This window comes from Amblyraja radiata, chromosome 7, assembly GCF_010909765.2.
Source record: "Amblyraja radiata isolate CabotCenter1 chromosome 7, sAmbRad1.1.pri, whole genome shotgun sequence".
NCBI lineage: Eukaryota > Metazoa > Chordata > Chondrichthyes > Rajiformes > Rajidae > Amblyraja > Amblyraja radiata.
Window position 1 is genome coordinate 15,806,577 of NC_045962.1, and position 22,660 is coordinate 15,829,236.

The following is a 22,660-nucleotide window of genomic DNA, read 5'->3' on the forward strand; positions in this document are numbered from 1 at the left end:
ACGCAGCCGCTGGCCCGCGGCCGAACCCCGGACTCAGGCCACCACCGCGAGAACACCGTCCAAGCCACCGGAGCATCATTCTTTTATTTCTATTATTTCTTTTAACACATCATTAACTAAAGGCTTTCAACATATCAACTTTGCATGGCTGGTTTCCGTGCATTAATAAAGGCAATAGACTTTCCATGTAACTAAATTAAATAACATAGACTCATTAAACAATCTAAGATTATAATTTGGCTGGGAGAAAATAAAAGTTTAACATCTATGTCTTATTTTTAATGATTTTTTGAAAATGTTTGAATATTGTAATGTAGTCTTTCCGCCTCTTAAAATATATAGATTCACAGCATTTAAAGTATGCAGACATAATTCTTTTAATTCGTGCAATAAAAATTGAAGGGCATTATTTGTATCAATTTTGCCCCAATAAAACGATAATCATCTCAAGTTTCTGAAATGCTGAAACTAATGTGTATTTTTTTTTAACACAGTTTCTGAACCTACGGTGACACAGAAAGGCTACATTTCCTCAAGGTTTATCCCATTCTCTGAATTGTAAGTGTATGCAGCCAATTAATTAATTTCTTTTTTTTTTAACAAAATAATGTGTTGAGCTAACCATTCATTTGTTGTATCTTTCAGTCCGAATGCGTCCACGGCTCCAGTGTCCTCATCTGACTTACTTCCTATGTCACCAGGTGTATATGCTGAACTGAAACAGCAACTAAGTCCTGCAGAAATCGAGACTGCCGTATGTTTTGAAGCAATGATTTGAAACTAATCTCCAGAACTCTATTCAGAAATTCTAATACGACAAACGCTATATAACCTACACATTTTTGTTAGTGTTTAATATCAAGGGAAGTTAAAGATTTTTTTTGTAAAAAAGTATTCTGGAATATTAAGCAAGAATATGAATTGCAGATATAACTATGGTTGTAGATAAGTATTCCAGATTAATTATGTACAGTGAGCTTTTATTAGATCCTAGTTAGATGGACTACATTGCTAAGGTTGCCTTGAGCACCACACAAGGAGATCTATACATTACCATTTGAATACAAGCTCAGAATGCACACCACCCAAGACTCATTTTTAATATAATGAGAGAGCAAACAGCAATATTGATCACAGGGCTGAACTATAATAGCTTTAGGTTGCAATAATACTTACAGTAATATTGAATCTTTCATTTAGTCATTTGTGACAAGGTCATCAGCCGTTACAAATGATGTGATCACTTGATCGTGAAGGGAACGTAGAAATGAAATTAGAAATGTTGTTCTGAGCTGTTAACTACACCCAAATTAAAATATTAACAGAATCTATTCTTTAAAAGAACATTTGAGGTTTGTGTTAATGATCTGCTCATACTTGCCAAGTTTGATTGAAAGCCTTTCTTCTGGGTAACATTTGGCAGATTTGCAGTAGAATAGTTCAGGAATCTTGAAAGAGATGATGCAACAGTATTTTCCCCATTGTATTTTTAATCAGTATCAGTTATTCTTGTACCTGTTTTTTTGAGAGTTATATTTTTATTGGCATCAATTTTTAATTTATTGTATTTGTAAAATGGAACTGTCTTAACAAAACACATAAATAAGTAAAATCATTTGAAATGTGCAGGTCACTTTCAATTTAAGATCAAAGCAGAGTTTCTGAAATAATACACATCAATTGGGCTATGAATATGGGGCTCCACTCACCTCTATTAATATTTCATAAGATAGAGTATACCGTATTTGTTTTTATTCTTTTTTAATTAAATGTTAGCAAATCTGTTTGAAGATATAGATTTTTCGTACATTGTTTGTGTTTTGTAACGAACGGTTTAAGAATTTATAGATTAGAATTTGCCATTCGGTAAGTTTAAAGTCACCACATGTCTTTTCATTTTAGTCTGTTATGTTTTTATATATTTTTCACAAATTCCTCTAAATAGCAGTAATGTTATCCTAATCCGTTTGCACTTTCAGAATTCCCCCCATCCCCCACCCTCTTCTTAAATGTTTACCATTCATTGTTATTATGACAAATACATTTGCATTTCTGTGATGGTATATAATTGTAAAAAATATATATTTGTTCATGAATTGTAGATGTTGAATCAATTATATTTTCTTTTTTGAACATTTCACACTCAATTCATAAATAAGTTGATTAAAGATTCAAAAGATTCTATTTAAATTTCATCAAGAGATTTTGTAACAATTTAGTTTTGAGATACAGAAAACTAATTGAAAAACACGTGAAAACGAATGTGAAAAACAACACCGTGTCACACTAGTTAGTATGTATTATTAGTATGAATTATTACTAATTTATGTCTTATTAGTATGTATTATTATTAATCACTAATTTAGTTAGTATGTATTATTATTACCTCCATTTATTAACTCTGGCGATAGATGTGGCCCGCCATCCGCTCACAGACGGGTATTGGCCCCGATGCAGAACTAGGTTGCCCACCCATGGAGTAGATTAATGGAAGATTTGAGTCTATTCCTGAAATGAGTACAGTACAATATAATTGGGTAGGAAAGAACTGCAAATGATGGTTTAAATCAAAGGAAGAGGGAACTGGCAAGATGCTGGAGTAACTCAGATGTCACATCAGTCTCAACTCAAAACGGCAACCATTCTTTCTCTCCAGAGATGCTGCCTGCCCCGATGAGTTACTGCAGCATTTTGTGTCTACCTACAATATAGTTGGGGACAGGTTGGATGACATTATTTAAATTAATTGGTCCATTTTTCACATCATTGAGTCATAAATCACAGTAAGAGACTTACTATGTTCATGTTAACTATCAGATATCCTTCTATGCTATTAAAAATCACCAACATTTTGCCTTTAGTCTTCCATGCCACAGCGATTCAACTGCTCATCTAAATACTTTTAAAATTGTGTGAAAGTCTCTCAGGCAATACATTCTAGATTCCACACAATGTCTGGATAAAAACATTCTTCCTCAGATCCTTTTAAATCTCTTGCCCCTGACCTATTCTTTCCAATTTTAGATATCTCTTCTACGTGAAAAATATTCCTATCATCTACCCTCTCAGTGTCCCTCACAGTATTGTATGCCTCTATCAGGTTGCCTCTCAGTGGCCTCTTCCCCAAAGAAAACAAACCAAATCTATTCTGTGTAAGAAGGAACTCCAGTTGCTGGTTTACACCAAAGTTAGATACAAAATGCTGCAGTAACTCAATGGGTCAGGCAGCATCTCTGGAGAAAAGGAATAGGTGATGTTTCAGGTCGAGACCCTTCATCAGTATAATGTGGATAAATGTGAGGTTATCCATTTTGGTGGCAAAAACAGGAAAGCAGACTATTATCTAAATGGTGGCCGACTAGGAAAAGGGGAGATGCAGCGAGACCTGGGTGTCATGGTACACCAGTCATTGAAAGTGGGCATGCAGGTGCAGCAGGCAGTGAAGAAAGCGAATGGTATGTTAGCTTTCATAGCAAAAGGATTTGAGTATAGGAGCAGGGAGGTTCTACTGCAGTTGTACAGGGTTTTGGTGAGACCACACCTGGAGTATTGCGTACAGTTTTGGTCTCCAAATCTGAGGAAGGGCATTATTGCCATAGAGGGAGTGCAGAGAAGGTTCACCAGACTGATTCCTGGGATGTCAGGACTGTCTTATGAAGAAAGACTGGATAGACTTGGTTTATACTCTCTAGAATTTAGGAGATTGAGAGGGGATCTTATAGAAACTTACAAAATTCTTAAGGGGTTGGACAGGCTAGATGCAGGAAGATTGCTCCCGATGTTGGGGAAGTCCAGGACAAGGGGTCACAGCTTAAGGATAAGGGGGAAATCCTTTAAAACCGAGATGAGAAGAACTTTTTTCACACAGAGAGTGGTGAATCTCTGGAACTCCCTGCCACAGAGGGTAGTCGAGGCCAGTTCATTGGCTATATTTAAGAGGGAGTTAGATGTGGCCCTTGTGGCTAAGGGGATCAGAGGGTATGGAGAGAAGGCAGGTACGGGATACTGAGTTGGATGATCAGCCATGATCATATTGAATGGCGGTGCAGGCTCGAAGGGCCGAATGGCCTACTCCTGCACCTAATTTCTATGTTTCTATGTTTCTATGTTTCTATTCTGCCTCTCCTCATAATTGAAACATTCCATCCTGGGCAGCATCCTGGCAAATCTCCTCTGCACCCTCTCCAGTGTAATCACATCATTCCTCTGGTGTGGTGAGCAGAACTCCACATGCTATCCATTATTATGCAAGTTGTACCATAATCTCCCTGCTCTTGTATTCTTTGTCTATGCTCTTATTGTCAGCAACAGGCGATTAAAATTCAATGCAATAGCAGAGCAGAGTAAGAAGTCATAGTTGGGCAGAAATATTTAATTGTCCCAATTATTTACATTATTTGCACTTTATCTCTGAAAGTATATTTTGTTCCCCATTTTCACTCTTCTATTCAGAAACCTTAACATTTCAACAGATTCATTTCTATTTAAAATGCTCATTGCAAATGTCTTAAATCAGATTTAAAGATTAAAAATGTCCTCACCACTACCCTTGTTCTTATGATAATCTTAAATTATACATTGCAGTTTCCCACTCTCTGAATTGTAAAAGTAACAATGGTGTCCCACAAGGATATGGTCTCAGCCCCTTACTATACTCTTTACGCACTCTCGATTATGCAGCCAAATAGCAATCCAATTCAACCTACAAGCTTGCAGATGGCACTGCCGTAGTGGGCCGGATATCAGATAATGATGAGCCAGAGTACAGAAAGGAGATTGAGAACCTTGTAACTTAGTGCCAAGCCAACAAACTCTCCCTGTATGTCAGCAAGACAAAGGAGACTGTGATTGACTTCAGGAAGCAAAGTAGTACACATATCCTGGTATACACTGATCATACCAAAGAAGATGTGGTCGAGAGCTACAGGTTCCTCGGAATAAATATCAACAGCATTTTGTCCAGGACCAGCCACATCAAAGCTATGGCCAAGGAAACACACCCACGCCACTACTTTCTTAGAAGGCTTAGGCCAATCCCCAACAACCATCATCAACCTCTACAGATGAGTCGTAGAAAGCATTTTATTGGGATGTATCACAGCATAGTTCAGGAACAGCATACAATACCGTAAGAAATTGTAGAGAGTTGTGGATGTAGCCCAGACCATCACACAAACCAACCTCCCTTCCATTGACTCCATTTACACTTCACACTGCTTCGGAAATGCCGTTAACGTAATCAAGGACCATCCCCACCCTGGTCGCTCCCTCTTCTCCCCTCTTCCATCAGACAAAGAGATGTTTGAAAATGCACACCTCCAGATTCAGGGACAGTTTCTTCCCAGCTGTTATCAGGCAACTGAATGGTCCTTTCATCAGCTAGAGTGCGGTCCTAACCTTTCATCTAGCTCAGGGGTGGGGAACCTTTTCATGTTGGAATGCCGCAGTAAGTTAGCTGTTATCTAACAATTCCGCATCCAAGAAACTTCAATTAGATATACTTCAAAATGTACATTATTTTGTAAAAATCTACTATGTACTAACTTCAAGAAAATGAAAAAAAAATGTTTATTCTAAAGTTAACTAACCTTTTAATGACTTTGTTGTGACTACTTTTTGTGGGAAAGCATTTAAATATTTCGTTGCAACATAGAGGTACGCAGTTTCAGCTGATCTTCTAGATGGGTATCTGTTATTTGTGACCTTAAAGGGCGTCTTGCTTTGGGTTAGGTAGAAGAATGTAGATTCGCAGCAATACGTGGTTGAAAAGCAAGAAAGCACTTTTCGTGCATGTTGCCGAACACGTGGGTATTCTATTGCATTTTTCCATATTTCAATCGGATATTTCTTAGCATCAAATAAGGACTTTAAAATGTCATCTTCTGAGAGCTCAATCAATTCCATCTGTAGTTCTTTAGGAGCCTTGGAGACATCAACTAGGTGAGGTTGAAATGCTAATTTGAGTGTGATGTCATGTTTCTCAAAGTCAGTGAACCTTTCATTGTATTCTTTAATACAAGTCTAGAACAGCTGCGTATTCTTCAAATGATTCGCCTGAATTCTCCTGCTCAGCAATGACCTTCGCTAACTAGGGAAAATGTTCATCCGAAATTTCATTTTTAAGAAGAAGTGTTTTGAAAAAGATAGCTTTTTTCAAATTGCTTGGATTTTTTTGCCACATATCATATATACTCTTAGTTTTACCTTGCAAAGAAACATTCAAGCCATTTTGCTTTGACATAATATCACACAGAAATGCAGTATTTCTATAGAAATCTTCTTTCAATAATTCACATTGCTGATTCTCTTCTTCATAGAATAGAATAGAATAGCCTTTTATTGTCATCCAGACCGAAGTCTGAACGAAATTTAAGCAGTCATACATACAATACAATACAATAAAAAACACCAATAAACACATATTAACATCCACCACAGTGAGTCCACCCAACATCTCCTCACTGTGATGGAGGCAAAAGTCTTAGGGCTGCAGTCTCTTCCCTCCTCTTCTCCTTCTGCGCTGAGGCGATACCCCCCGGGCGATGTTAAAACCTGTCCTGCGGCTCAAACACCGCGGCCCGGGGTAGTCGAAGCTGCCGCTCACCAGACCTGCTGACGCAGCCGCTGGCCTGCGGCCGAACCCCCGGTCTCAGGCCACCGCCACCAGAACTGCCGTCCCAGCCCCCGGAGCATCGTTCCAGCCCCGAGCCGGATCGCCCTCACGTGAGTACTGCCACCGTCTCAGCCTCGCGCCAGGCCGCCGCTCCTCCCTCGGGCTGGGCCGCCCCGACTGGGCGCCGCTCCTCCCTCGGGCTGGGCCGCCCCGACCGGGCACCGCTCCTCCCTCGGGCTGGGCCGCCCCGACCGGGCACCGTTCCTCCCTCGGGCTGGGCCGCCCCGACTGGGCGCCGCTCCTCCCTCGGGCTGGGCCGCCCCGACCGGGCGCCGCTCCTCCCTCGGGCTGGGCCGCCCCGACCGGGCGCCGCTCCTCCCTCGGGCTGGGAACGCCGTACCTCCCCGAGCTCGGCTACTCCGACGGGAGCCCCGTTCCTTCCTCGGGCCGGCCGTCACAGCCCCTCACGAAAGCCCTGTTCCAGCCCCGAGCCGGGCCGTCCTCACGGGAGCGAGCTCAGTGCGAGTCCTGGCAGGCTCTGCCTCCTGAGCCTCGAGGTCGCCAGCTCCGCCATTAGGCCTCAGCGCAGACGGAGGCAGAGAAGGGGAATACGACAAAAAAGTCGCATTCCCCCGCAGGGAGAGACAGCAAGCCCCGTTTAAACCCCCCCCCCCCCCCCAAAAAACACAAACTAAAAACCAAAACTAGACTAACCAAAACGAAAATAAACAACCCAAAAAACACAAAACAAACAGGACTGCCGGAGAGCCGCTGCAGCCAGAGCCGCGCCGCCACTAGGAAATTTAACTATCTGTTCTCGCAAAGATAAAAATGTTGCTAACACCTGTCAACTTTACAATGATACGGCAAATCCATACTGAATGCCTCATCATCCAACTTTAGCATATTACAAAACTGACGATACCGTGTTGCATTTGCACGAATATAGTTAACAATACTTATAACTTGTTGCAAAGTGTCATTTAAAATAGTAGATTTACTAATGTTTTAATTGTGGCCGTCAGTCGGGGAGGATTATTTTGTTGAATCTTCTTTTACTCTTTGGTATTTTAAATAGGTTCATTTTAAGATTAAAATAAAAATAATAAAAGACGAACAAAAACATATTAATAAAAAAAAGGATTTGTTCTAAAAAAAATTGAATTCATTCAAAAGGCCGCACTTAATTGCTTAGAAGGCCGCATGGGGCCTTAAGGCCGCAGGTTCCCAACCCCAATCTAGCTCATTGGAGACCTTTGAACTATTTTTAGCGGACATTATCTTGTACTAAATGTTCTACCCTTTATCTGTGCAATGTGGACAGCTTGATTGTAATTATGTATAGTCTTTTCTTTGACTGGATAGCACGCAAACAAAAGCTTTTCACTGTACCTCGGTACACGTGTCAACAAATAAACTAAACTAAACTAAACCAACTTAATTAATTGGAGGAACAGACCATGTATTAGGATAGTCAACAGTCCCATATTATTCAGGATGCCCTGTGTCTAAATGCCAGAAGATTGGAAGAGGTTGGAATGAAGCTTCAGCAGCTGAGGTTTGTGTGGTGTGGTGAGGGGAGGGGACAGTATGGGGGAAGGGAGAGATTAGATAAGCAAATTGCGGATAGAGGCAATGGCATGAGGCCGCGAGTTGATGGATGGTAAGGAGCTTGATAAGTTTTAGAAAAATGTACTTTATTTATAAACTTTGAAAAAATACAATTCATGCATTTTCTTTCACAATATATATCAGAACACTTGCAACCTTCATATGTCAGCATTTCACCAATTTCCCCTTTAGTCATAGTCACCAGCACAGAAACAGGCCCTTCGAACCAACTTCCCCATGTTGACCAAGATGCCCCATCTAAATTAGTACCACCTGCCTGCATTTGGCCCACATCCCTTAAACAAATTCCTAAATATATATCTGTCCAAATGACTTTCAAATATTGTTATATTACCTGCCTCAACTACCTCCTCTGGCAGCTCATTCCATATATCCACCATCTTCTGTATGAGAAAGTTAAACCTATGTGCCCCGGTTCTTGATTCCCCTATTCTGGGTAAAATAACTCTGTGAATTTACCCTATCTATACCACTCATTATGTTTTCAAGAGAAAGTTAAATTTACCTCTTAGGGCTAACGGAATCAAGGGATATGGGGAGAAAGCAGGAACAGGGTACTGATTTGGGATGATCAGCGGTGCTGGTTCGAAGGGCCGAATGGCCTACTCCTGCACCTATTATCTATGTTTCTATGATCTTGTACACCTTACATGATTACCCCTCATCCTCCTGCATTCCAAGGAATAAAGTCCCAGCTTGCCTAACCTCTCCCGAGAGCTCAGGCTCTCATGTCCTGGCAACATCCCTGTAAATCTTCTCTGCACTCTTTCCAGTTTAACAACGGTTTATCTTCCTACAGAGAGTTGGTGTTGTTCAGGGGGTCAGGCAGCATCTGAGGAGAGCATGGATAGGCAACCTTTTGGGTCGGAATCCTTCTTCAAACTGATTGTGTTGGGGTGGGGTTGGGAGGAAGAAAGCTGGAAGAGAGGAATGGCAGGACATAGCTTGGCAGGTAATAGGCTGATGCAGGTGAAAAGGGTTATTGCAGAGCCTCTATGCTTGATCCACCAAAGTCTACAGGATCTCCCAGTTGCTATCCATTTTAACTCCTCTTCCCATACTGACCGTTCTGTCCTGGGTCTCCTCCATTGCCAGAGTAAGGTCACACACAAATTGGAGGAACAGCACCTCATATTCCGTTTGGGTAGCTTACAACCCAACAGTATGAAGATTAAATTCTCCAATTTTAGGTAACCACATAACTTTCCCTCTCTCCCTTCTTCCCCCATATAACCCCCCCCCCTTCTTTCTCCGCACCCCCCACCCCTGCACCCCATCTGGAGTCACACCTATTTCTCCCCTCCCCTTCCACTTACATTCCTTCCTCTCGCTTGACAATTCGCAACTCTTCAATCCTTTTGTCTCACACCTGTCTTTTCATCTCTGGCCCTTGTCCAACCATCTGCCTCTCAAATAACCCTCCTCACTCCAAGGACGTACAGGTTTGTGGCTAATTGGCTGTGTGTGGTCTAATTGTGAATAGTCCCCAGTGTGTGTAGGATAGTGTAAGTGTGCGGGGATCGCCGGTCTGTGTGGACTCGATGGGCCAAAGGACCTGCTTCCGTGCTTGATCTCTAAACTAAACTAAAACTTAACACCTATGTCTGCCTATTACCTGCCAGGTTTTGTCCTGTGGCTCCTCTTGTCCAGCTCCCCCCCCCCCCCCCTCCCCACCCCCCCCCCCCTCCCCACAATCAGTCTGAATAAGGGTTCCGACCCGAAACATTGCTTATCCATGTCCGGAAATGCTGCTTTACCCGCTGAGTCACTCCAGCACTCTGAGTCATGATTTGTAAGCCAACAACTGCAGTTCCTTGTTTCAACATCCTTCCTATATCAGGGTGACCAGAACTGAACATAATCCTCCAAATGCAGCCTCACCAAATGTGGGTTTCTGTAGATTCTAAGTGTGTGGGATGGGGAAAAGGGCAGACGAGGGCTCCAGACTATTACAGTTGAGTCCCTCTTAATCTATCACCTTTCCTCATAAGCTCTTTGAAGATGCTGGATAAAGATTCAGCTTGAACCTTAGTTTGTGCTCAAGGACCTTTCAATATGCCGATCTGCAACATTTAGTCACAGACAACAACTGGTACTGGAAGACCATCCAATTGCAGTCAGACCAGTTTCTGTCGTTTACTGAGCTGAAGCTTTACTGGCAGCGGTTGATGCTTATCTTGACTTGTGTCCCTACAGGGCACAGCATCCTGTGTTAGGAAGGATTGTGGAAGCAATATATGACAGAAAAGAAATTCATCATCAGGTGTAAGATGCTTCACGTATGAGCCGATCCCATTCCTGCTTTGCAGCAGTCACTCGATCAGCTTCAGCTTTAGAAACCGAAACTGGGCAGTGTTTTCAGAGATGCGAAATCTCTAACAGATGTCAAACCCATCATTTTATTATTCACTCAAATTGAAATGAATTGCACATAATACATAATCCATTTTCTGGCGATTGTAGCTAAGCATCCACAATCCCACTGTAGTCTTACTGCCTTAAACAAATACATGAAATGCTAATGAACTCCATTGATTAAAGTCAACATCCTTGGGCTAAGAAGGGAAATAACCAACCATGGTTCCTGCTCTTCTTTATCAATATCCAGTTCAGATGGTGGTGAACATGCACTATATTGGACTGCTCTCACTATTTTATTTGTCTTATAACAAGACAACAGAAGAGGATTCGTCCACAGAGCGCAGAAGATTATTGGGACACAGCTGCCAGCCTTGGAGGACATCTACCACACACGGTGCCTCAGCAAGGCCGTCAGCATCCATAAAGACTCCTCACACCCTTGTAATGGACTGTTCGAACTACTTCCCTCCGGCAGACGTTACAAGGCCTTCTACGCCCGAACCTCCAGACTCAGGAACAGCTTCATTCTCAGAGCTATAGCGGCTCTGAACCGGCCCTGCTGAGTGCCCCCCACCCTCCCTGGACTGTCTCCCTCGGATGGTCACGTCGCACAGACACATCTGCACTTTAGTCTGAACTGTTTTGACTATTTTACTGTTGTAATGTTCTTTTTACAAACCATGTTCTCGGGGTATCTAAATCTAAATTTTATTAGTTATTTAAGTTATGACATCGGATGGAAGCTGCATACCAAATCTCGTTGCGCTTATGTGCAATGACAATAAAATATATTATTATATTATAATTATTATAATAATAATAATTATTATTATTATTATTATTATTCAACTTATCAAGTCATGCTAACTCTCAATGAAAGTCTCAATAGTCCCATTTTCTTCCATCTGTGCAACGTATTCACATCACACATGCCCTTTAATTTATTCTCTCCAACAAATCTTCATTTTAAGTTTAGCATTTTCAAACCTGATCCTCTTTTGAACAAAAGTAAGCAGAGATCAATAATGCAATGTAATTGTACCCACACAGAACTCTGTTTCGCTCGGCAGTAAACACCAGTGCAGAGCTGTACTGCATCTGCAAAATGCTCTGTACATGAGCCATAAACCAGAGACCTATTATGTTGATCTCAGATTCAGATTTCAAAGGAATGTGGTATCTATGGATTTGCAAGTCTAAGTCAGGCCACAACCTGGGGGCAGATACACTGACTGAAAAAAAATCATGAAGGCCAGCACATGGAATATAATTAAAATATTTAAAACCGCAGCAAAGAAACCATAGCAGCTGATTCTGAAATTGAAACTGAATGTACTACGCAGTTGTGCACTATCATAGGTCACTCAGTGTTTTGATTGGTTCTGCTGCTTTGCTCCCATAGAATCAGCTGTTGTTTAATTCTACCACTAAAGATCAAAATACTGCACACAAATGCTAATTTCAACTCTCGTTTAGCTGCGTGGCTGGTTTGGATAAGCTATTGTTGTAATGTGTCCAAATGTTTTTTTGTTTAGACAGAGTTATGGACAAGGGTTTAAAAATAAGGTTGTAATTGAGGTTTAACATCTGAACAGAAAGTGAAACTTGGAAACCAGCAGCAAGGGATACACACTATCTTAATTGGTACCTCAAGGTCAATGGTGATTAGCACCCACTCCAAACCTGTGCATTCTCGAACGGCGTCACGCATGATCTACAGACTCTGACGCAGGTGGAGAAAGCGGACACTCGGTGTACCTTTGGGAGGTTTTGTGCTCTTTCCACCATTTACACTAGGATTCTTTGTGATCCAGACACATGAACTCCCAGTGCCATCCCAAATGCTCCTTTTCATTTTGAGCATTCATGGGACCAGGATCCCTCTGAATTTTTGGAGATGTTCTATCTTTTTTTCATGACAGCCTTGATTCATTTCATTTACTTCTTGATATGCAGATTTACTCTCAGATGCTGGAGTTGTGTAAAGGGGGCAAGAGCTTGAAGATCTCTATTTTGTGAATGATCAATGTTAAGTCCATTCTCTCATATGCTACAATGAAATGAGCTTGATTTCCAAAAGTGCACAGGTAAATACTGCGGGTTAATGACTTAAGTTGCATTGATCTGTTCTGGAATGAAGGCAACATAGTTCAAACAGTTCCCATTCATTCTGTTGATTAGCTCCACTCTAGTGGTACTTCATTGGAAGTGAGGTGAAGCATTGCTGCAAAAAAGATTGGGAATAGTGTTGGGGTAAGGAAACAGCCCTGCTTGACACTAATCAGCATTGAGGTTAGGTGAGTTGGGAACCCATTGGTTAACATTACGGTATGCATAACATCATATGATGTAAGATGGAGATAGATTTTTAAAGGCAGCCAAATTTGAGAATGATGTCCCATGGTCCTCTCTATGGAGATAGGTGAAAAAAGCCCATGTATAGTGGTCAATTTTACTCACTGATTTCTCTTGGAGTTGACATGCAGTCAAATAGATGTAACTCTATTTGGATGAATCTACACTAGAATTTAGGTTACAGCCCTTTGGCTACTGGGATGATTGAGTTGAGGAGAACCTGGCATTGACTTCCCCTGTGGCAGAAGGATGGAGATCCCTGTCTAGTTATCACAGTGGGATTGGTATCTTTCCCATTGATGGTCATGAAGCAATATCCCAGAGATTCCATAACATGCCGTCTCCATGGAATGTGAAGGATGAGATTGTGAATTTATGACTTGGGTTCCTCACTGCCATGCTTCAGAACTTCAGCATTGATACTGTCTTCTTCTAACACCTTCTTGTGTGGAAGTTAAGAGTTTAGAGATGTAGCATGGAAACACCAAGTCCATGCTAACCATTGATCACCCGTACACTAGTTCTATGTTATCCCACTTTTGCATCCTACACACTGGTTTCAAGGAAAGAGCATTCACGTCGCGACCCTGTTTCCACCAATCATTCTACCACCACGCACAAGAAGGGCAAGATGCAATCGTATGCAGATGCCGAGGAGTGTGTTCAGCTCTGGCTGAACAATTTCTAATCTTGTGATGTGGGCTCGATAAGAAGATCCAACACACTAGGGGCAATTTACAGAAGCCATTAACCTGTAAACCTTTACGTCTTTGGAATGTGGGAGGAAACCTGGAATGTGGCAACTGGAGGAAATTCATATGGTCATGGGGAGAACATACAAACTCCGCACAGACAGCACTCACAGTTAGAATTGAACCTGGGTCTCTGGTACTGAGAGGCAGCAACTCTACCGCTGTGCAACTGTCTCGCCCTTGGTCAGAGGTGCTGGTGAAGCAGGACTGAATAGTCTACTGTGATGATGCTGAATGCCTCACTGTTCTTTGTAAGTTCACCACCTTGGCTCTCAGTGAGATTGACTCATGTGTTTGGGCTGCAACTGAAAAACCTGCACATACCATGGTTATTCATAAGTTGTTGAACCTACTGTGCTTTTCCACCCACCATGTGTTCTTTTGGACATCAGTTCCCTGTTGGAACTCAGACTTCAGGTGGAACGACGTCTTTGGCTTTGAAGCAATTGCTGTTTCAAATCCAAGCATGTCTACCATTTGTAGTTGATCAGCTCTCCCATTTTTCACTTCAGTGCAGCCAGGGTGTTTTCTGGTGGAGAAGCCAAGAGTTTCTTCACGGATTCTGATTACAGTGGACTTTGGATCAGCCAAGAAACTGCAAACTTTGCAACACCTGGTAAGTGGAGATCTTCAAGCCCGCTGTGATGCACTGACTCCGCAGAGTCATGTTTATGTGATCCTTGATATCTTCAACATCTAGTTTCCTGTGCCAATGTTTCTGTTGCTGATGTTGTTCATATCCGGCATTGAAATCAATGTGTAATGTTATCATTTCTATAATGCATGACAACCTTTGGTCTTGAGAGTTATTAACTTATTGGTACTTCAGTAAATAAATAAGATACATGGCCCTTTGATAAACAATAGTGTACAGTGGCTGGGATTAAACTAGACCACTGTTGGAGGAGAAAGTGAAATGAAGAAATTATATCACTCATTATTTTATCCCACTTGATGAAGTTCAACATATAGTTTTGTCAAATATCAAGTGTCAAATAGCCATGATGAAGAGAATTTTTGTTGGCAACTACTGGCCACATGCAATCCTACATTATTCAATTCACCCTGGCTGATGAATCTGTGGAATTCTCTGCCTCAGAAGGCAGTGGAGGCCAATTCACTGGATGCATTCAAAAGAGAGTTAGATAGAGCTCTTAGGGCTAGCGGAATCAAGGGATATGGGGAGAAGGCAAGAACGGGGTACTGCTTGTGGATGATCAGCCATGATCACATTGAATGATGGTGCTGTCCCGATGGGCCGAATGGCCTACCTCTGCACCTATTCTATATGTATCTATCTTTTCAGTATATTTTAAGCAGACAGGTTGTACTGGGATGGGATCCAGAGCTTCGATTTTCACGATACTGTGGGGAATCAAGTGGTTATTTATCTTCAAATTATGAATTTATTCCTGTTGCAATAAGCAAGGAATTTTTTTTTTCAGATGAATATTCAAAAAAAATATTTATAAATAAGCTTTCCCTGTACACCTTTTACAGGAAAACAGCAGGATTTGGGGGAAATCACAGGATAAACAACAACACCTATTTTTCCAAAATGGGGTGTCTTGGAAAAGTCAGTAATTAAGTTTCTAAGGATAGACGATAAGAAAACAATACTATGTAAAAGAATGTGTTGTCTAGCCAAGTCTGTTTCATAACTTGCTCATCGGGTTGCAACTGTACAATTATATCACAGAGATTTTTTCCAAATGCATGTTAAAAATTAAGTTGAGGAACTAACTTGGAACTTGATTCCAGTGCATAATAAAGGGAGAAATGTAAACCACTTTAAGTAGGTGACTACGAACTGGTTTCATTTCATGGTAAGTGGTGTGAAGTAAACAAGTCGTGATCATATATAGAATCATAGTTTCACATAGTAGAGCCAGCACTGCCATTCAATGTGATCATGGCTGATCATCTGTTCTAAATGGCTTACCCTTATTCTTAAACTGTGGCCCCTGATTCTGGACTCCCCCAACATCGGGAACATGTTTCCTGCCTCTAGCGCGTCCAAACCCTTAACAATCTTATATGTTTCAATAAGATTCCCTCTCATCCTTCTAAACTCCAGAGTGTACAAGCCCAGCCGCTCCATTCTCTCAGCATATGACAGTCCCGCCCTCACCCCGGGAATTAACCTTGTAAACCTACGCTGCACTCCCTCAATAGCAAGAATGTCCTTCCTCAAATTAGGGGACCAAAACTGCACACAATACTCCAGGTGTGGTCTCACTAGGGCTCTGTACAACTGCAGAAGGACCTCTTTGCTCCTGTACTCGACTCCTCTTGTTATCAAGGCCAACATGCCATTCGCTTTCTTCACTGCCTGCTGTACCTGCATGCTTACTTTCATAGACTGATGAACAAGGACCCCCCAGATCCCGTTGTACTTCCCCTTTTCCCAACGATGCCATTTAGATAGTAATTTGCCTTCCTGTTTTTGCTACCAGTGGGTAACCACACATTTATCCACATTAAACTTCATCTGCCATGCATCTGCCCACTCCCCCAACCTGTCCAAGTCATCCTGAATTCTCATACCATCCTCCTCACAGTTCACACTGCCACCTAGCTTTGTGTCATCTGCAAATTTGCTGATGTTACTTTGAATCTCTTCATCCAAATCATTGTATATTGTAAATAGCTGTGGTCCCAGCACTGAGCCTTGCGGTACCCCACTAGTCACTGCCTGCCATTCTGAAAGGGACCCGTTAATCCCTACTCTTTGTTTCCTGTCTGCCAACCAATTTTCTGTCCATGTCAGCACTCTACCCCCAATACCATGTGCCTTAATTTTGCCCACTAATCTCCTATGTGGGACGTTATCAAATGCTTTCAGAAAGTCCAGGTACACTACATCCACTGGCTCTCCCTTGTCCATTATCCTAGTTACATCCTCAAAAAATTCCAGAAGATTCGTCAAACATGATTTCCCCTTCGTAAATCCATGCTGACTCGGACCGATCCTGTTGCTGCTATCCAAATGTGCGGTTATTACATCTTTTATAATTGACTCCAGCATCATCCCCACCACCGATGTCAGACTAACTGGTCTATAATTCCCTCTTTTCTCTCTCCCGCCTTTCTTAAAAAGTGGGTTAATATTAGCTACCTTCCAATCCACAGGAACTGATCCTGAGTCTATAGAACATTAGAAAATTATCACCAATGCATCCACGATTTTTAGAGCCACTTCCTTAAGTACCCTGGGATGCAGACCATCAGGCCCTGGGGATTTATCAGCCTTCAGTCCCATCAGTCTACCCAACACCATTTCCTGTCTAATGTGGATTTCCTTCAGTTCCTCCGTCACCCCAGATCCTCTGGCCACTACTATATCAGGATGATTGTTTGTGTCCTCCTTAGTGTAGACGGATCCATCCATTTCAACAACGCATTTCATATTTTGATCTTTGTTGTTGCTGTACAGATAGCGATTCAGAGAAAATTTATATCAGAGCAAACCATTCAATCTATTGTACATGATCTGATTTAAAAAAAAGTACCACCCATTGTAAACCCATCATTCAGCACTAGATCCAGCCATCTGCAGATTATTGTACTTTTACATTAGTTGAATGTTATCGTTTTTTTGTCTCTTCCACTTTTTCAAGCAGCAAGTTCCAAACCTCAAATGTCTCTGGGTGATTCCATTGATTCCTACCCCACCCTCCTCCCTGCTCTGATAATTTTTTTTCTACCAATTACTTTATATTTGTGCTACTGATTTTGAAGGGTCTTCATTCTTTGAATGATATTCAGGCAACTGAACCATCCTATCACCAATTTAGGACTATATCTATATCGGACTGTCTTCAATTGGACTTTACTGGACTTTATCTTGCACTAAACGTTATTCCCTTTATCCCATATCTGTACTGTGGATGGCTTGATTGTAACCATGTCTTTCCGCTGACTGGATAGCATGCAACAAAAAGGTTTTTCACTGTACCTCAGCACACGTGACAATAAACAAAACTAAACTAGTATGCTGGATCAAGCTATGGAGAAGATTCACTGTAGCTCCTTGTCTCAGTTTCTGGTCTTCTCCACAATTCAGTAGCCCCAACTATGCAGTAACATAGGTTACGCATGTGAAGTATGCATAAGCAAGGAATGGGGTGCTAAGTAGACACTGAAAGAAGACACAATTTTAATTTTAATTTATATTCTTTCAACTTTTCCTGCATTTAAATTGAATTTATATTAACATTATTTGCAAATGATTACTCTTGGTGCCCTTGCAGTTCAGTGACCCTCTTGGAGGTTAATTAAAAAAATAACACCAATAAATGGGTGCAAATTTGTGTATCTAATTAGGCATTTTTCCTTCTTTCAGAAATTGTGCAGAAAAATACGGGATTACAATAATGATTGCTCCTTCTATGGGCATATAATGTATCTAGTCTCCTCCTGCGTGTGTGTATTCCCGATTAGTGAATTGTCCATGCATGCTGGCTTTCCTTTTCTCCACCCCGTTCTGCGAGTGACAACTATACTTTCGATTTTCGCTTTCCTGCAAAAGCTGCTTCAGTTCTTATTTCGTGACTTCTTGGAAACCACGTGGTGTTTGCACGTATGCAAACCCTCCCTCCCTCCCTGCAAGTGTTCTCACCCCCGCCTGCAGAGAGATAGGCGGCAGCGTCACCGCGCTAGCCCAGCCCCCCCGGGCCCAGATCCCGCCTCCTCCGTGCGCCCATTGGCCCCCGCTGCTCCACCCCGGCCCGCCATTGGCCACGGCGGCCGTCAGTCAGGCCCCGGGTCGGTGGCGTGCTGAGTACTTCCGTATTTATTGTACAATCCCGGGCACCTTGCAACTTTCATCTCCATTCTGCACAGCAACACTGGGCAACCAGGTTGCCCACTGATCCAGGTTGCAGGTTGTAGGTTGCCCACTCATCCAGGTTGCAGGTTGCCCACTCATCCAGGTTGCAGGTTGCAGGTTGCCCACTGATCCAGTTTGCCCCTTGCCCACTGATCCAGTTTGCCCCTTCATCCTGTTTGCCCCCCTGACCCAGCTTGCACCGTCTTACTCGCTCTTCCCTCGGACGCAGGTGAGTGCATTTGTCCAGTCCGTTGCTAGACGTTTAACTCAGTGGAGTTCTTGCAGAATCCTTAAGTCTTCAGCTGCATTTTGCTCAAAAATCGACCATGCATTATTATTATTATTTTATTTTTAACGAGGTTGCGATTATTGTGTTTGTGTATACGTTGCGCGGCGGGGAGATGCTTGGGGTTTTATTTGAAGTGTGGCAGGCGAGTAGAAATTGCACATCTCAATGTCTGAGCATGTGCAAAAGTGATAGATGGTGACAACTGTTATGAAAGTTCATTTTACATCGGTATTGGGGATGTCAGTGTGCTGGGCAAAGCGCCGGGATAGCTTAAAGATAAACGCAAAGAAATGAGACCCATCATCGGTATGTAACATTTTTTATATGAGGGGCAATGTTTGAGAAACCCATTTGTTGGATCCTATACAAACAGACAGACCCTCCTTTCTAAACAGTACAGCATACTTGGTAAAGTTTTTGTTTTAAGTTGCTCTTATGGATTAACTATCTTTCACAGTCGAAGCTATCGAGAAGTGTGTAATTATAGTTCTGGAATTGTTACAACCGTAATGATGACATGCCTACTGATACAAATTGATTATCAGAGGAAGTGTCTTTCCACAGATGCTGTCTGAACTGCTTATTTTCTCTAGCAGTTTATATTTGCTCAAGATTCTAACATCTGCAATCTCTTGCATCTCCAAATTAATTATATGTTTTTCCCATCAAGAAAAGAACCATGAGATAATGTTTGATAGGTAAATCGTTAGTTAAGAAGTTATGAATGTATCCTAGAAAAATCTTCTTTCTTCATTTAAAAGAAAAATCATGGCTTGGATTAGCAAGAACAAAAATCAAAGCATTGTCCTAACGTGTCTCTTTTCCCCTAGTAATACATTCCGGCTCTGCCCTCGGAACGATATAACAACTGAGTACATATTGAAGATTTCGTAGTAAACGACTCACTAGAAGTCAAAGTAACAATTTAACACACTATTGCAAGCAAAAGATTACATTGCGTGCTAATTATTAAAAACTGCCCTTAAAAATACAACGTTTGGCTTTTCTCATCACAGCACAGTGGATGACATTTGCAAACTGGTGGAATGGTGTCATGAGTTATGTTATTATATTATTCATTATATAATTTGAGTTGGTGCAAAAATGTTTAGGTTTTCAAATTCAGTTGTCCAAATTCAGAATTATAAAAACAAATTTAAGTTCACTCTTTACTAGTGACTGATGACACACTGAAAATGTAATTGGGATCTCGTAGTATAAAATTATGTAAATGTAAAAAAAACACAAAAAACCTGTAAATGCTGAAAATCTAAAATATTTTCCTTCTTCCAAACTGTTTTCGAACATTGTTTACGGAGGAAACTCTTAAACAGTCCTGCCAACTTTGGGGTTTTGGGGTCTAAAGAAGGGTCTCAACCAGAAACGTCACCTATTCCTTCGCTCCTGAGATGCTGCCTGTCCTGCTGAGTTACTCCAGCTTTTTGTGCCTATCTTGGGGTTTTGGTTTCACTGCAGCTGAGATGCAACAGCTTTAGTAGTTGCGTCACTGTGCTGCAGAATGTGTTGGCTTGGTGGCCTCACTATTTTAACGGCTTAGTTACAACTATTGATGATTTGCATTGCTATGCCGGTTAGTGTAAGCAATGTCCACTGTGACTCAGTAACACTTGTACTCTGAAGTATCTCGGTACAAGTCCTACCTGCGCTAAAACATTCAGACTTTCGCTCTAAATATCAGGATATTTTATTTTCCCCCAGTTGATATGAAAAGCCTTATATGTCACTATTTTGGAACACTGATACTACAGTGGGGTCAGTAACGTTGCTGCCTTGCAGCTGCAGTGACCTGCGTTCAGTCCAGATCTCTGGTGCTGCCTGTGTGGCGTTTGCATTTGTGATTCCGATGTGTTCCCTATATCCACCCCCACCATCCCCTGGCTTGTGTTGCAGTTTCCCGCTACACCCTAAAGATGAATTGCTACTAAATTGTTCCCAGTGTGTCTGTGCCCTGATGGATATCGGGAAGAGTGGGGCAAGCAAGGCGTTGATGGGAATGTGTGGAGAAAATCCATTGTGAGATTGGGATTGTGCTGTGGGCAGAAGGGGTTTTCTGGAAATGTATACCTGTACTTCAAAGGAGTGTCGCTCATCTACAACAAAATTCAATTGTTTATATTGGCACATGCAGCTTTCAATTCAATTCAATTCAACTTTAATGTCATTGCACAAATACTGAGTATGGGTACAACGAAATGCAGTTTTGCGTCAGTCCGTAGTATTAGTGCATATAGAAATTTAAAAAAAAGAAGATACAGAATAATCAAAAATACAGAATAATTAAACAATGGGGACGGAGGGACCGGAGAAATCTATCGGCGGGACTCCGAGTTCAGCAATGTGATGGTATAATTGTAGAAGCTGTTCCTCATCCTGCTGGTACGAGACCTGAGGCTCCTGTACCGTCTCCCTGATGGGAGGAGGGCATGTGGGTGTGGATTTTGTACTTCTGTTACACCTCCGCTAATTCATTGACTTCATTGTACTTTGGTAAACCTTGAGGCAAAGAAGTTATTGTATCAACTTGATCTTAAAAGGGTGTTGCGCAATGTAATATTTAAAAAGAGTACGAGAAACTGTTCTTGTAAATTGAACAAACATTTAATTTGAACTTTAGTTTAGGTTAGGTAAAACAATAAATAATTTATTCCAGGATTAAAAAAAAAAATTCTGTTAATTCAGTCAATCTAATAAATCTAAGCACAATAGGGTGTCTTAGTGCCATGCTTATCCTGTGCCACGAGGGAATGAATGCTCTGGGTTCTTCTGCATCTTGCTCACACAAGAGCTGTCCGTTTGCTAAGCTTGATACTACGATGTGGCTTGAACACGTCAGGATGCAGACAACCTGCAGCTCTAGCTAGTGCAGGCAGAGAGACACAAAATGCTGGAGTAACTCAGCGGGACAGGCAGCATCTCCGTCTGAAGAAGGGTCTCGACCCGAAACGTCACCCATTCCTTCTCTCCAGAGTTGCTGCCGGTCCCGCTGAGGTACACCAGCATGTTGTGTCTATATTCGGTTTAATCCAGCATCTGCAGTTCCTACACAGGCACGTGTGTGGGTTAACGTCAGATGGACAAAGAGCAGGAAAATAGATAGGAAGAGAACGTGGTCGGGGAGGCAGAATGTGGTCGGTCGGGGGGGGGGGGGTGGGGAAGAGATGAAAAAGCCTAATTTCACTTACCAATGAGCACACATGCAAGTGAAAGGCACCAATGTAAATGACTGGAGAGATAGTGGAGGACAGACAGATTTAAATTGGGGGGGGGGGGCACTGAGAGTCGTTCTGGGCTATATGGGATGCATGCCTGTAGAGTAGGTATGTTACAATATTTACCTTCAGCAGCGCTGCAATTCTGCCACTGGCCGTGTGCGCGATTTTGGCGCGTTTGAGGGGGGGGGGGGCGGGGTTAAAACGTGTTTTTTTTCCGACCTGGTCCTGGATTATATTTGTTGGAGTGCAGGATTTTGCTAAAGAATCGTTCCGACGGCCGTTCAGTGTGTTTTTAAAGAAAATCGCCCGACAAGTTAATCGCTGGAGTGATTTTAAAATCAGCTTCTGAAGCCGTCAACGCCGACAACGGGGCCGGATTTTATGTAGGGGCCTGGTAAAATAAAGTCGTTTATTTTTATGTATAAAAGTGTTTCTTAAGATGCATTTAATTCACATTTTAAGTTGCGAAACGGTGATTTTTTTCCCCCGAAGAACCGGCAGTGTTTTTGCTGCCGATATGGGGGACTAAAATCACCGCAACCTCAACGTTCCAAATGTTCACGTTCCGGAAAACCCCACTCGCAAGCTGATTTA

General features: G+C 42.0%; 2 protein-coding genes across 3 annotated transcripts in view; both read left to right on the forward strand.

The window, feature by feature from the left end:
* stat4 (signal transducer and activator of transcription 4) overlaps window positions 1–2,128 on the forward strand; it is a 106,165-nt gene extending 104,037 nt beyond the window's left edge. The window contains exons 23-24 of the mRNA XM_033023750.1: window positions 495–558; window positions 646–2,128. Of these exons, the coding sequence (XP_032879641.1) occupies window positions 495–558; window positions 646–778 (197 nt within the window). The 3' untranslated portion in view covers window positions 779–2,128. The remainder of the gene's footprint in view (window positions 1–494; window positions 559–645) is intronic.
* Window positions 2,129–18,480: 16,352 nt separating this feature from the next.
* The window catches only part of LOC116975059 (signal transducer and activator of transcription 1-alpha/beta-like), a 46,571-nt gene continuing 42,391 nt past the window's right edge, over window positions 18,481–22,660 (forward strand). For both annotated transcript variants that reach the window (XM_033023751.1, XM_033023752.1), the window contains exons 1-2: window positions 18,481–18,592; window positions 18,662–18,773. The gene's annotated coding sequence lies outside the window, so the exon portion shown is untranslated. The remainder of the gene's footprint in view (window positions 18,593–18,661; window positions 18,774–22,660) is intronic.